Source organism: Quercus lobata, chromosome 1 (assembly GCF_001633185.2).
Source record: "Quercus lobata isolate SW786 chromosome 1, ValleyOak3.0 Primary Assembly, whole genome shotgun sequence".
Classification (NCBI taxonomy): domain Eukaryota; kingdom Viridiplantae; phylum Streptophyta; class Magnoliopsida; order Fagales; family Fagaceae; genus Quercus; species Quercus lobata.
In genome coordinates this window covers 20,268,585-20,284,986 of record NC_044904.1, presented here as the reverse complement: position 1 = coordinate 20,284,986, position 16,402 = coordinate 20,268,585, and the positions used below count along the sequence as shown (strand labels likewise).

Sequence of the window (16,402 nt, the reverse complement as noted above, 5' to 3'; positions counted from 1 at the left end):
TATAAAGGTTAAATATAGTAAATACATGAGATTATAGCTGCTGTTGGAGTGGATTTTTGTGTTATGTCATGGGTTATGTTGCTTTCTAAGAAGGGAGATTTTGTATGAGAAATAAAGAATAAGATGGAGATGTGTTTTTGGGCAGTAAAATGATAAAGTTTCAGAATATTAAAAAGTGGGAGAGATGGATAGTGTAATAGGTGTGATGTAATGGTGTTATTTAAGAAGAGATATTTTTGTAAGGGAGATGGAGAAGTATGGAAAAGTTTAGAGATATGTGTAGCAAAGTGAATGAAGTTTCAGAATATTGAGGATGAAAGAGGGCTGGATCCCCCCCATGGTGTGTGGCTTGGTCCTCTTTATATAGAGCCAAGCATGTAATTAGATTAGAACTAGTTGAATGGAAATTTAGCAAATAAGGAAAAATCTTTGACAAAGTAAGTGGTTTCATTAGTGGGTTTTTGTTTTTTAGCCAAAAGAAGAAAGTTTGAGACTTTAATGCTATTGGAGCTACTGTTACAGTTGTCAGATGATGTCATTTGAATGACATCTTTTGCTTTGAGGAAAATATTTGGCATTAAATTCATAGTTTGGCTAGAAATGGTAAGATAATCTTTACGAGATCCTTCTATTTTTGGTACTATAGCTAGAGCTGTTGCAGTTTTTGCAGAAGCAGTTTCTGCAGAAGTTGTTGTTGCTTCCACTGGAGCTGTGGCAACTTCTGCTAGAGCTGTTGTTGGCATTTTTGGCTAAGGTGCAGTTTGGATATAGCTTTTTGCGCGTCTGCGTTTTAAAATCACGTTTTTTTTTTTTTTTTTTTTTTTCAAGCCGCAACATTTGACTTTTCTCCTGTGCACTATTCACGGGTCCCACAAACTTCACTTTTTAACCACATTTTCAATAAAAATGAGTCCCACGACACAATTCACATATTTAAAAATTATTTTGCTACAGTGTTTTTAGTTTTCAGTTTCAGTAAAATAAGTTCTATCTAAACAGACCTTAAGTTTCCTCTTTTGGAAAATTATATGTTTAGTCCATATATAATTTTGGTAAGTAATAGACCAGTTGGTTGATATTTGATGAAGTTTTAGAGATGTAATTATGTTCTTTTTGTATTTTAACCAAATCTTGGAGAGTAAGGAGAGCATCTAATACTAGATATGAGATATTAATATATATTTAGCCATGTGCTTGGAATTGATTTAAATGAAAATAATAATATAATTAATATGAAATGATATAATTATATTTTAAAACTTATATTATATGATGGACATTAATTTTTATGTAAAGAGTATGAGGAATTTTATCATTTTAAGTGTTATGTGATATGAGAGGCTTACCAAATGTTACCTATTGCACACTGACTCGTCAGAGTTCAGAGAATTGGAGAAGACATGCCAAGTAACATGTTTTCCTTTATCAACTTTGAACCACTAGAGCTTTACTGAACATACTTCTTGGCCCTCCAAACCACGACTCCCAAAATTCCCCCGATGAGACTCATGAGCTTGGATCCTAAGCCGAAAATGAGATGTTGTGCCATGAGCTCAAACTATGAGCTTTGATGAGATTATATCGCCATGAGTTTTGGACCATGGGCTTCAACTTCATTTTGTGAATATGGACTCTTTTAAGTTTTAAAAAAGATTTTTCCAAAATCCATAATAGTGTTGACGTGGTGCGGGTCACCAATGAAATGAAACCATGTGGTGTGAAAAATTTGTTCTCAACAATCATTTTATTTACAACACTAAATACTTTTACTGAATAGTATTTGTTGTTAATCTAATTTGGAAAAAAAATCATACTATAATATGTTATATTTTGTGTTATTGTCAGGTTTTAGCTTATTTGGGAAATTACAAGATAGTTTGAACAAGCTGATGAAGAACAATTAGTTTAGTTGAAGACGATGGTCTTTGTGCAATTTCCTTTCACTATTTAAAAATATTTTTTTGAACAAATTAGTAGTAAATTGTTATGTATTTTTTTATATGATGTTCTTAGATGCTTGAATAATTGTTTTAAGTGTTTACAAATATTTTATGTTATTCTTCATCTTCCTTATATCTTATTAGTATATTCTTTGAGATTTTTAAGAAAAAAAATTCAATTTTGTGTTTAAAATTATTTATTTATCTATTTATTTTTCACATATTGGATTAGAGTTAGATAAGATTATGACAACATCAACACAATACTTATTCTTTTCTCAAAAATAATTCTTTACTTTTTCCCCCTTTGGAATTGCACTCTTTGTTTTTTTTTAAAAAAAAAAAGGAAAAATGGTTACAATATTTTATTTTTCCCTTTCTTTTTTATTTTAAATTTTAGTTTTGATGAGTTTTATTAATTTTTTTTAGTTACATTTCTTGGTGTTTTTGATTTTATGGTAGAAAAAATTGGGTTTGAGAAAGTTAGTTTAGAACTAAAAGAATAATTTCCAAATTTTATATTTTTTTTATGATACAAAAAATATTATAAATAACTTTTATTAAAAAATTAATATTTTCACTAACTTACGTTTTGAATTCTTGAGAAAAATTGTATTGTTTTGATCTTGATACAACAGAAATTATATATATTACATTTGTGGATGCTACTATAATAAATGAAAATATGATTATGAATTACATTACTATTTAAATTAGTCTAAATTGAAAAAATATATATATTAATGAGAGTGTCTAAAAATATTATCATGCACAATGTGTAGGATCCACGACTAGCAGTAATAATTATCATAGTAGTTTTGTATGTGGAAAGATGTTATTAGGACATGTTAGGAATAAATTAGCAAATAAGAGGAGGTGGGATGAATATGGTTCGGGTTTTTTCTTTTTCTTTTTATCATTTATTTTAGGTAAGTAAAATAAATTAGCATAAAATTAAGAATAAGTGGACAACTGACGATCATCTTCATATGTGAAGCATGGGGTGAAATAGAAAGAGTGACAGAAAATTTGGATTCATCCATATTCATGTCCCATCCATTTTGATATGACTGAATTGGATCATTTTATCATGCCATAATTTAAATCAATACTGAAATGGTGATTATCAATATTTATTTAAACGATAATAATGTAGAAACATCAACTCATTTCAAAAATGGATATATAAGATTTTAAGAATAAATTTCTCATAAGAACTTTAGATGATTGTAAATTCTAATTATAACTAATATACTGAACCCTAAAAATAAAAGGAAAATAATGATATTCCATCTGTTTTTAACATGAAAAAAAAAAAAGAAAAAAAAAATACAAGGATGGATTATGATTATTTAGAGTATTTACTGTAACTCCAATGTGAAGTTAGGAGTTTTTTTTTTTTTTTACAGGTGACAACTGTTTAAATGTTACTCTTGTGAGGTGATAAAAAAGTGAACAGGGAATCCATATTAATTTAAGCTTTTGAGTGGAGTTGTAGTGTGTCTTTCTTAAGTAAATTTAGAACTCATTTCTCTCTTCCTTGGTGTGTTTGTTTCTCAAAAAAAAAAAAAAAAGTAATTGTTTCACATTACTTAAAAAAGTGTGTTGTGTGTAGTATAACTTGTCTCACTCTCCCTTAAAAGTTTCCATGGCTTTTGAGTGGAGTTGTGATGTGTCTTTGTGTTAGAACCCATTTCTCTCTTCCTTTTGTGTGACTCCACAGCAACTTAGATTAGATATTACCTTGCAGGGTGTGGCTAGATGGTAAGAGCTTTCATATTGTTTTACATGATGCTTACTAAGAATTGAGTGGTTCAAGCATAACAAATGTATTGTGTCCACAACGATAACCCTATCAAGACACCGATAATATACATGATGAGTCACGCTGAAGACCATTTTTTTATTCAGAAAAAAAAAATAATAAAAAAATAATAATAATAATCTTAGAGTAGATTTTTGTTGAGACTTTGTGAGATAAGTGGGTGGTGGGGGGCACAGAGAACATGGGAGTCTGGGTGGGAAGAAGGAAGTCAGAAATGTGAAACAGGGGAAACTGGAACCACCGTACATACTGCTAAAACTATCAACCATTCGATTCAATTTCAACCTCTTTTTTCCTATTTCTAATTTGTCAGTGCCACGCCTGCCTTATTGACTCTGCAAGACATATCGTGGAGGTGGAAGCCCAGCACTCATTTTGGACTTCCCAGAATAAATAATAATAATAATAATAATAAAATAAAAAAAACTAAGATTGGCTTTAATTAACTTAGTCGTAATTAAAATTTGAGGGTCTAAACAAATACCTATATTGGATTAGGAAATTCTCACAAGAAGTTGATTATTCGTAGCTTTTAGTCTTAAGTTCAGACTCTTCAAAGTGAGTAAAAGAATGGAACACAACAGGTTGTAAAGTTCAATTCAAAATAGTAAGAAAATGAGTGATATTTATTTCTTGTTTTTCAAAGATAAAACCAAAGCAATCTCATTCTTATCAAACATAAAGAAAAAAAAAATGAAGGTAGTTCTTATCCAAAATAGCAGCCATTAGGTCCTCCATCAGGTAAAAGAGCCAGCATAACTGGACCTCTAGCTCCTTCTTCTACAGTCAATATCCCTGTATTCCAGTTTATATCTGTCTTGACATAGCCAGGATGAACACAGTTGATACACATGTTAGGGAACTTCTTGGCCAGAATTCTAGTGTAGGCATTGAGGGTGACCTTGGAGATGCTATAAGCAGGTAGCATCAATGTCCATCCATTGTCTTCAAGTGCATTTTCTTTCAAGTCATGCAAAAATCTTCTTAAAATCACTTCCACTCTTTCTTCGGTTAGAGACTCTATGTCACTTAGTTCTTTTTCTTATATGCTCACCAGGTATCCTCTGTATAAAGTGATGCTTGTAGCTGTGTTAGATCATTTTTATTAATATGACACATTTTTTCTCCATGTGGTGCTAGGACCTCAATGAAATATTTGATAAAATGTGGCAGTGATTAGTGGATTATCCCAGGATTAGATAGCTGCCAAACAGATTGTTCATGCAACTCCTTTTATTGATTTAAGCAAATACTGTGAACTGGTCTAAATACACTCTATCATTGTGTTCATAGCAGATGATAATACATGCCTTGTTTGTATCTAATCTATAATACTCTTATGTGAATGAAAACGGGTTCCTCTTATGATGCTGGAGGTAAATCTAAGTAATACGCTATTATTCTGGGGCTCATACATCTTGTAACACACGCTTATAGAGCACACCACAAGAACTTCACTGTCATTTTGGGCTTTTGAAGTTTTTTTTTTTTTCTCATGTGGTCCAAGTTTAATTTTTGTCCTTAAAATTTTAAAAAGTTTCAATTTAATTTCTTAAAAATTTAAAAGGTATGGATTTTTTTCATTTCTGCCTAGAAGGGGTTAAGGAAATTAATTAATAAGTCAAAGGACACAACATTTTTCACAATTGTTGATATGGATAGTTGTAATTAGTGTATAATAAAAATAATATTAATGTTAGACACGTATGAAAGTGATGTTGCCTTGATCATAATAAGCAATATCAGCCAGTGTGATATTTACCTTCACAAGAGTTTAAAGATCTCATAAGTTGATTAAAAAGAAAAAGGGTACAAGAATCCATGGTAAGTTGAGATTTCCTAATAAGATATTAAACCCACAAGACAACCTCAATAATAATAAGTATGATGATAATGTGATGTGAGAGAATGAAAGTGAAAGATGGTTAATTTTAATTACCTCTTGAAGGGTAGTGAGAAGAATAATCAGTGATGATCTCCACTATCTGCAGGGGGCTCACAGCAGCTTTCAGATTAGATATTAATGGTAGTGAGTTTGTGAGATAAGTGGTAGTGGGAGTCGCAATCACAGAGAACATTCGAGGGGAAGAAGGACAGAGGAGGAGCCTCAGAAGTACAAGAAGAAGTCAGACATAGAAAAGTGAGGAATCTCGAATCTGGATTCACCGCACATACCCTATACAATGAATCAACCATTCAACCTTTTTTTTTTTTTCTTTTTTTCTTTTTGCCCCTTTTTAGTTGTTTGTCAGTGCCACGTACTGAGTGCAGCACGCCTATCAAGAATCAACACATATGGGATATGGCAGACATGTTGTATTGTGGAGCCAAGCACCCATGTCATATTGGATTCTCCAATTTGGTTTTTTTATTTTTTATTTTATTTATTTATTTAATTAAAAAAAAAATATATATATATATATATATATATATATATCAAAGTTGGCCACTACTGTAATTAGAAATCTTCAGTGATGAATCTAATGCCTGAACCCCTCTTAACTAATTGCAGGCACTTGATAAAAACCTTCCTTAATTACTAGCTCAGTAGCGCATGTGTTTAGGGAAGCTAATAGCTATGCTGACAGGTTAGCTAGGATGGGAGCAGAGTTTAATTTTGATTTCCAAATTTTGCATAACCCACCGGATGTGATGGTTGATCTATTGGCTAGCGAGAAAGCTAGCATCATTTGTTGTAATAGACTTATTGTTCAATAATGTTTTCCAAGCATCGTTAACCCAAAAAAAAAAAAAAATCACAACTTTTGTAATAATAATTAATAATGACTAGTCTCATCACATGATCACATGCGTGCGATGAAATTTTTTTTATCCAAAATGAAGGTAGTTCTTATCCAAAATCTTTACTTTGAAGCATAATGTTGTAGTTTCCGTTGGTCAAGTAGCAGAAGTAAAAACTTGATTTGACATACAGCTGAATCAAAACTCAGCCACTTCAGTACGATCAAAATAGCAGCCATTAGGTCCTCCATCAGGTAAAAGAGCCAGCATAACTGGACCTCTAGCTCCTTCTTCTACAGTCAATATCCCTGTATTCCAGTTTATATCTGTCTTGACATAGCCAGGATGAACACAGTTGATACACATGTTAGGGAACTTCCTGGCCAGAATTCTAGTGTAGGCATTGAGGGTGACCTTGGAGATGCTATAAGCAGGTAGCATCAATGACCATCCATTGGCTTCAAGTGCATTTTCTTTCAAGTCATGCAAAAATCTTCTTAAAACCACTTCCACTCTTTCTTCGGTTAGAGACTCTATGTTGCTTAGTTCTTTTCTTATATGCTCACCAGGTATCCTCTGCATAAAGTGATGCTTGTAGTTGTGTTAGATCATTTTTATTAATATGACACGTTTTTTCTCCATGTGGTGCTAGGACCTCAATGAAATATTTGATAAAATGTGGCAGTGATTAGTGGATTATCCCAGGATTAGATAGCTGCCAAACAGATTGTTCATGCAACTTCTTTTATTGATTTAAGCAAATACTGTGAACTGGTCTAAATACACTCTATCATTGTGTTCATAGCAGATGATAATACATGCCTTGTTTGTATCTAATATATAATACTCTTATGTGAATGAAAACGGGCTCCTCTTATGATGCTGGAGGTAAACCTAAGTAATAGGCTATTATTCTGGGGCTCATACATCTTGTAACACACGCTTATAGAGCACACCACAAGAACTTCATTGTCATTTTGGGCTTTTGAAGTTTTTTTTTTTTGTCATGTGGTACAAGTTTAATTTTTGTCCTTAAAATTTAAATAAGTCAAGGGACACAACATTTTTCACAATTGTTGATATGAATAGTTGTAATTAGTGTATAATAAAAATGATATTAATGTTAGACACGTATGAAAGTGATGTTTCCCTGATCATAATAAGCAATATCAGCCAGTGTGATATTTACCTTCTAAGCTTGTTCTCTTTTTGTTTTGGCTGCCAAAGAAGCATATTATGCAGAATAGGGTTTATGCAGCAAACCCTATGACAATTTGTACAAGGATAAATGTTGAATAAATTTGTAGTTATAGGAGATTAGCTTTTTACCTTTAGCTCACTCCTGAGAGAGGACACATTTACTATCCTTGCACCAGCAGGGGAAAGCTGTAATAGTGGCAGTAGAGCCTCTGTTACTCTTTTCATACCATAGTAATTAATATTCAAGCATTCTTCTGCTTTCTCATAATTTGTTTTAATCACTCCGTGAAGTTCAATCAACTTGTAAGCCTCCCCTGAGAGCTGCATTGAAGTAGTTAGTTATGGAAACAGTCTGAACATGGCATGCATCAAAATTACTGTCTTTATTTTTATGAACTTACCCAGGCTGAGGGGTCTATGTTTAAGGCCTTCAGGCCTTCCTCATCAACCACAACCCCAGAAGCTCCAGCATTATTAACCTGTAAAAGTCCAACAAAGGTCGTATTACATTTGTTAATTAATGAAAGATGGTTAGTGAGTCATTACACAAACTGAAGTTCATGTAAACTTTTTTAAATTTTATAATTCTACATCTTGTACTTACAGCTGAGAAAAACAAATCATAAAATATTGTAATTTTAAAATTAAAATCAGCAAATTGTTAGTACTTATATAAGAATACAATTTCTTTTTACTACTTTTTGTATTCCACTAATTACATAATTCTAACATATATAGTGAGTGATCTATATGGTCGAAGGTCCTCACATCTTGAGCTATTTTTCAGAATGCCTATCCCGATTGATCATGATATTTGATTTCCATGAGGGATAGAGTTAATGGCAAGGACAAAAAAAAGATAACAACTGAGGCAACATACCGAATGATCTATGAAGAAAATGTTGGTACAAATTTCATCACGTAGCTTTTGGTGGCAATAATTGATTGTGAAGTCACTGCATGTCATTTTCATTTTAGCAAAATCCAACGTACCCTTATCATAATTTGGCTATACATTTTAATTGAATGGTTGGTATAAGAGTCAAATTGGAAAGAATTTCTTCCTTAAAGAATCAGTGACACTACTCTTTATGAAGAGAATTAAGGTTTGCATCCTTCTCCCTTACTTGATGTATAAAAAAATAAAAATAAAAAGGTTTCATCCTTACCAAGATATCAAGCCTGCCAAATTTTTCCTGGATGAAATTGGCCAAGGAGTTGATGCTAACTGGGTCCAAAACATCGAGCAGATGGAAGACTACATTCGTCAAACCCGACTCATGGAGCGACTGCAAAGCCTCCATACCCCTCTTCTCATTTCGAGCTGTCAAAACAACTTTCACACCTTGAGATGCAAGTTGCCGCACAGTTTCACGACCAATGCCCCTGTTTGACCCTGTAACCACCGCATACCTACAAAAAAAGAAGTGTGGTTCTTGTCAAGAAAAGGTTAGGCAGCAGCCTAGCTGCTATGTGAAAGCAACTGAAAAATATATTAATGTGTACCTTTCTGCTGCATGCTTTCCACTGCTTTCCATTTCTGCAATGCTCGGATGCCTTGATGAACTTCTCTCTTGGTTTCTTATGGCTTTTAAGTTCAAACCTGTTGGGTTTCTCAGTAAGCTCAATAAATTTCCACGGTTTCTTTATACACAAATTAACTTTCAGTTCAGTTTTTTATTCACATACTTATTTGTCATTTCATGTCATGAGTGGAAAACGAGAAGTTTTACTAAAGGGGTTATCGTATATATTGTCATTGTGTTCACAGCATGGTAGCTTCATGTTTTCTTTCGGTAGCATCAACCGCTATCATGGAAAGAAAAAATCCATTATCAAAGCTGACAAAGTGACAAGAATGGGAAATATAATATTTTTGAGTGATGTTAAACTGATTTATTGAACCGAATAAAACCCACCACCCTAAAAATATTCCTTTTATTTTAATCATGGTGACCTCAAATTTGAATGATACACAAGGCACCATATACCACTTAAACTATAAGAGCGACTTTAATAAGACATGCTATTTTTTTTTTTTCCTTCTTTTTTTTAATATATATATATAGACACACGCACACATATACACATGCATACATGTAAGGTTGGGTTCAAGTTATTTTATTTTATTTTATATGGATATAAGATAGAAATTCTCCTCCAACTTAATTTGTATATATGTGTGTGAAACTCCTTCCTAAAGACTTAAACCCTGGCCCTTACCCCCCACACCTCACAAGCACTTATACTTGTAGAGTGACTATCACGCCAAGGGAGCGTGGTAGTGGGTTCAAGTTATTACACTTAATCATGTAACTCTAAATAATGTTATACCACCTAATAACTTTTCCTTGGATTAATTTATTTATTTATTTTTAAATACCACCATTAGATTTCATATTCTCTATGTTCTTAACGCATAGCAAATTTAGTGTCAATCGGATACTATTTTCCATTCGATCTAGAAAACCATCTTTTATGCACAATTTTAAAAACAAAAACTTGAAATTTTTACATTTGATCAATGACATATTATCTTGAAATTTTGCAAGCATGTAGATTATAGGAAAAAAAATTAATCCAACAGTGGATGTATTAAAATCACATTCAATTAAAAGTTATTAGAATCTATAATATTGCTTAGAGTTACATCAGAAGAGAGAGAGAGAGAGAGAGAACAATACATGCATGTGATGAATTTAATTAATCGAAAAATCTAAGTTACAACATTATGAAACTATACATAAGTTTTGTTCCGAATGAGGTTATCAACACAATTGTTTTACATAGTTTGTATGCATATTTTGTCTGTATCAGAATCAAAAAGAGTAGTAATTGACCATAGAGGTGAAGATTATCTAAGTGCACAAATTATGTTAATAGAGTATATGCACAACCCCACTATTTGGAAAAATTACACTTTACCCTCCTAAACTATACCCCTTTTACACTTACTCCCTTAAACTATCCAAATGCACACTTAACCCCCATAAACTATTACTTGTGTAACACTTGCCCCCCTAATTAACTATGATAATGCACACTTACACCCCTAAATTATTACCTATGTAACACTTTGCTCCCTAACCCATAAGTAATTGCTTAGGGAAGTAAGTGTGTACTCTCATAATTGAGGAGGGTAAGTGTAAAAGGGATATAGATCAGGGGGAAGTGTAAAAGAGGGTATGGTTTAGGAGGAAAAAATGTATTAAGAGGATAAGTGTAAAAGAAAATATAGTTTAAAGAAGTGTAATTGCCCTTCACTATTTAAAGAAGGAAGTTGAAGTTGGCAAATAACTTAATCCTAGGTTGGTGCTTGCATTGCTTGAATATAGTGAAAGACTGAAAGTGGGGTGTGCATTTTCTTTCTCTTGGAAATGCCAAAAAGGACATGGTAGATGCCTGGTATTATACCTAGATATGCTGCATCACAATCGAATTGAATTTGATATGGAGATTAATTGTTTTTTAAAGAAGACAAATGGTGAGAATTGCACTCCTCTTATTTTGCTGATGCCAGCTTGGGGGAGAGGGTTGAAAATGACAAACTTGATATAATCTGGCTGGCTAATGGGGCCAGAGAGTTTATCGGCTCTCATGCATGTTGGAAACTACTCTGCACATACCATTTTAAAATCGCCACATTCACCTATTATAGTCTAAATTTTACTTATTTTCCTTCTTATGTCTAGAGGTAGATGATATATATATACACACACGCGCGAGTAAAAATCTTATGTTGCACTTTCAGTGTTCTACCTTTTGTTTTACTAATTATTATATGTCATGAGTCTATTTTCTTTTTCAAAAACTTAGGTTATCTTATAAGGAAAGAGAAAAGAACGTGTGATAGGTTGCGATTAGTAGAGTATAAAATGAAATGTTAAGAATGAGACAAAAGATTTTTATAGAGATTAAATTCTATAACGATATGATGTAAAACCCAAGTTTTACACTCTCAAATCCCAATATGCCACATCATCTTATCACATATTAAAAAATAAACACAATCACACTCAAATTGGGAGTTTATTAAGATGTTATTTGGTGTGGTAATATGCATTGAGTTTTAAGTAAGAAACTGATGAGACAATCTCTTATTAGATAGTGTAAAACATGTGTTTTAGACCCCATCCTTACCGAATTTGAACTCATTTTTATATTATATAAATTAGGAGTAGATATAGTATGATTGGTGTTGGGTCATGCATATGTCATGTGTAAGTTTTTAGTCAGTGGCAGGGCTGAGATTTTAGACTAAGGGGCCAAGATTGAAAGAAAATATTAAAAAAAAAAAAAAGAATCAAAAAAAAATTCATCAATATCAAAAACAATATAACTAAACAATTGTAAAGTGCAAACAACTATAATTGTCATATTCATCATTTAGAACTCAATTTGAACCTCGTTATTATGCACAAGATTCTCTATAGTTTCAATAAGTATATTTCATATCATTAAAATAAAGAAACAAAAATAACCAATTCATAGTTACCAAAAATCAAATTAAGTGACTAATCTTAATATACAAAATTCAAGCATCTAATTTGGTTCCATAAATTAAATTGAGAAAATAAGTATTAAGAGTATAGCAATATTCCTTCAAAATTGTATACATTTCACTCTACCTTGTTTGCTTTTTAAAAAAAAAATGTAGAATTCAACCTTTCATTTTCTATAATTGATTTAGTACAGTATAATAAGGACATTAGGTAGGATTTAAAATATCTTTTCAAAAAAAAAAAAAAGAAGTAGGATTTAAAATATATATAGTGAAAAATAAGGATCATAAACTGAAATGCCGAAAAAAAACGACAACAACAATAAATAGGTGCCGCAAAAAGTGCCATGATTCATTTTCTTTACTAAACAGGTGCCATAATTCCGTGAATAGTGAAAATGCTGAACATAAAACACTAGGCTTTGACACTGGTGCTTTGCTCCCTCTCGGCCCGAGAGGGAGCAAAGCATTTGAGTTTTAAGAAAGTTCCAAAATAATAGCATATTTGAGGATTTTTAGGAGGAGCAGGGAGGGCATTTGCCCCATCTCCCCCTCCCCCCTGTTTGTGGTAAACTATGATTTTGGTTAATAGTAATCAAAAATTAATATCATAGTTGTGTTGTGAGTGGAAAGACATCTTTTCTTTTCTTTTTGTTGTTGTTGTTTGTGTGTGTAGAAAGCGGGGAAAGACATCATTATCTTATGTTATCTTCTAGAGTTATTGGGCAACTCCATCATGGAGTTGTCCAAAATCATGTCCCATTCATTTTGATACAATTATACTGGATTTGTTATGCCATCAATAATTTATATATCTTTGGATATAAAATAGAAATTCTACTCTAGCCTAATCTAGTGTATATGTGTGTGAAACTTCCTCTTGAAAACTTGATCCCGACCTTTGCCCTCTATACCTCACAAAACACTTATAATTGTGAAGCGACGTCGCATGTGTGCACTGGTGATAGCCAATATATATTTAATATGAATAACGTGGCAAAATTCAATCAATTCATTTTAAAATAGGCATGTATAAAATTCCTAAGAAAGTCATGATAAATTTCTCGTAAGAAGTTTAAATGATTTCAATTCGCAAACCTAAAGAAAAAGGAAAATATTGATATTAAATCTGTTTTCAAAATGAAAAGAAAACACACAATGTGATGAATTAAGATTTTTTTTTTTTTTTTTTAGAGATCTTACTGTAACTCCACCGTGAAGATCCGATTTTTTCTCACACAAATGATAACTGCTTAAGATCTGTGACAAGAGTTTAAAGTCACTCTCATAAGTTGATTTTAAAAAAAAAAAGGGTACAAGAATCCATAGTAAGTTGAGATTTCCTAATAAGATATTAAACCCACAAGACAACCTCAATAATAATAAGTATGATGATAATGTGATGTGAGAGAATGAAAGTGAAAGATGGTTAATTTTAATTACCTCTTGAAGGGTAGTGAGAAGAATAATCAGTGATGATCTCCACTATCTGCAGGGGGCTCACAGCAGCTTTCAGATTAGATATTAATGGTAGTGAGTTTGTGAGATAAGTGGTAGTGGGAGTCGCAATCACAGAGAACATTGGAGGGGAAGAAGGACAGAGGAGGAGCCTCAGAAGTTCAAGAAGAAGTCAGACATAGAAAAGTGAAAAGTGAGGAATCTCGAATCTGGATTCACCGCACATGCCCTATACAATGAATCAACCATTCAACCTTTTCTTCTTCTTGTTTTTTTTTTTTTTTTTTTATGCCCCTTTTTAGTTGTTTGTCAGTGCCACGTACCGAGTGCAGCACGCCTATCAAGAATCAACACATATGGGATATGGCAGACATGTTGTATTGTGGAGCCAAGCACTCATGTCATATTGGATTCTCCAATTTGGGTTTTTTTTTTTTTTTTTTTTTAATTTAATTAAAAAAAAATATGTGTATATATATATATATACACATATATTTATATATATCAAAGTTGGCTCTTCAGTGATCAATTTAATGCTTGAACCCCTTTTAACTAATTGCAAGCACTTGATAAAAACCTTCCCTAATTACTAGCTTAGTAGCGCATGTGTTTAGGGAAGCTAATAGCAGTGTTGACAGGTTCGTTAGGATGGGAGCAGAGTTTAATTCTGATTTCCAAATTTTGCATAACCCACCAGATGTGGTGGTTGATTTGCTGGCTAGAGAGAAAGCCGGCATCATTTGTTATAACAGACTTATTGTTCAGTATTGTTATTTCCAAGCGTCATTAACCAAAAAAAAAAAAATAGATATCACCACAAAAAAAAAAAGAGAAAAAAAACTCTACATTTGGATTTGCATTACAACTTTTGTAATAATAATTAATAATGACTAGTCTCATCACACGATCACATGCATGTGATGAATTTTTTTTCTTCTAGTTATGTTATAGACACATAAAAAGTCATAATTTTGTAACACAACTTGCCACGTGGCGAGTTGTGAGTGGTTAAAGTGTGTCCTCACATAACCCACCATCACATCTCTATCACTCACAACTAGTCATGTAGCGAGTTGTGGCACAAAGTTATGACCTTTTATGTGTCTATAACAAAGTTGAGGCTTTTTATGTGTCCATAGCATTACTTTTTTTTTTTTTAAATAGAATTAATTTCATAATATTACATTCATAATCAAATTTTCTACATATGTTTTAGAGTTATCAATTCACAATATATATAGTTGAGAAAGTAGAATATAAATTTTGTTAAAATGCTTACCAATTTTGACAAGAAATCACTTAAACGTTGAAAATACTTCAGTATATGAAATAGAGAGTGCAAAAGAAATAAAATAGTGTATGTTAGAAATAGGATGAAAGAATGAAGAAGAAACTAAATGAATATTGTGGATTTGCAGTTTGAGGGACCACAACTTTAGAAAGGGGAAGAGAGGAACAAATGAAAGACAGTTTTTTTTTTTTTAGGAAGTTGCAATTGGTTTTTTAGTGGGTTATTATTATTATTTTTTATGTGATATGGGTTTTTTTATTTTTAAAGAACTGGGATAGGTTGTTTTTAATAGAAAGCGTGGAGTGGGCGGGGTAGGTTTTTCTTTTTGACAGAAATTGGGATAGGTTTTTTAATTTTAATAGAAAATGTGTGGTGTTTTTTTTTTAAATAAATTTTTTAATAGAAGGTGAGGTTAGTTTTTCAGTTTTTTATTTTTTATTTTTTAAATTTTAAAGGAAAAGGTGGGGTAGTTTTGGCTGTGTATGAGGTAGTGATAACTTTTTTTCTTTTTTTTAATAAACATTGGGTAGGAACTTTGTATTTATCTACTATCTAGTGGAGAGTTTTTACCCTTTAGATTTTTCACTTCTTTTTTTTTCTATTTATGGTTTTAACCCCATTTCATATGTTTGGGAATATGGATAAGTTAGTTTAACAAGAGGTATTTTTGTTGCAATAACTAACTTTATGAATCCTCTTGACATATAAAGATAACTTTCTTAATCCTCTTGATATATAGAGATACTAATAATAGCGGTAGGTAATAATGATGAATGCTGTAATTTTTTTAGTATGATTTTAAATAATTAACTTTAGACCTATATATCTATCAAAAAACTTTAGACTATATGTACTATGCATGTATCAAAACCTTAATTTGATTTTGAACTGTATGCCAGCTTTGGTTTGGGCTTCTGGTGAGAAACGCTCTTCATGTTTCATCATTTCCTGTCATGGTATGAATTTCTTAGGAATTCCTTGAGGTATTTCAATGATTTCAACTTACTGATATGTTGTTTTAATTCTTATTTCATTGATCAATATTGAATGTAAATGATATTTTTTTTTTGCATCTTTACAGGTTATTCTCTTGGTCATGTACTTTGTTTCTAATACTTGGAAAAACGCTTTAACTTCTTAGTATTAAACCTATTGAGTATCTTGAGTTGTGGTAAAGTGAGTTCTTGTATTATGTCATGTTAATGACTCCTGATGACACCTTTTGCACAAGTTGTGTTGGCCATGCCTTAAGGTTTCATTGGTCTAAACTAATTTGTCACTTCATGTTAGGCACTTTGTGGAGCTTAATTATGTTGGTTTATCTCTTGAGGTAGTTCTAAATTGTGTTAGTGTGTCTTGAGCGCAATAATTTGGTGCAAGTACCCTTAAGAAACTATCTTGAAATTATGTTTGAGTTTGGATTGCACTAAAAAATGAAAAGAGTC

The 16,402-nt window shown here is 32.0% G+C and overlaps 1 protein-coding gene across 3 annotated transcripts; it reads right to left on the bottom strand.

Annotated features, from left to right (window-relative positions):
• Positions 1-6,510: 6,510 nt before the first annotated feature.
• Positions 6,511-13,912, bottom strand: LOC115982595 (short-chain dehydrogenase/reductase 2b-like). 3 transcript variants are annotated; one of them, XM_031105245.1, is made up of 7 exons: positions 13,652-13,912; positions 13,412-13,468; positions 9,214-9,310; positions 8,877-9,120; positions 8,109-8,186; positions 7,837-8,028; positions 6,511-7,083 (listed from the first exon to the last, which is right to left on the bottom strand). In XM_031105245.1, the coding sequence occupies exons 3-7, from the start codon at positions 9,243-9,245 to the stop codon at positions 6,706-6,708; spliced, it is 924 nt and encodes a 307-aa protein (XP_030961105.1). In that variant the 5' UTR covers positions 9,246-9,310; positions 13,412-13,468; positions 13,652-13,912; the 3' UTR covers positions 6,511-6,705. The 3 variants fall into 3 exon arrangements, with proteins under 3 accessions (XP_030961105.1, XP_030961110.1, XP_030961098.1); XM_031105250.1 differs by lacking the exon at positions 13,412-13,468 and adding an exon at positions 9,397-9,516 and having other exon boundaries at positions 13,652-13,731; XM_031105238.1 differs by lacking the exon at positions 13,412-13,468.
• Positions 13,913-16,402: the final 2,490 nt, after the last annotated feature.

Excerpts from the sequence above, each read along its gene's own strand:
- LOC115982595 (XM_031105238.1), bottom strand. The coding sequence starts at position 13,790 with ATGTTCTCTGTGATTGCGACTCCCACTACCACTTATCTCACAAACTCA. Across the intron at positions 9,311-13,651 it reads TTCTCACTACCCTTCAAGAG|GTTTGAACTTAAAAGCCATA; the intron begins GTAATTAAAATT and ends GAAACCCAACAG. Across the intron at positions 8,029-8,108 it reads ACATAGACCCCTCAGCCTGG|CTCTCAGGGGAGGCTTACAA; the intron begins GTAAGTTCATAA and ends ACTTCAATGCAG.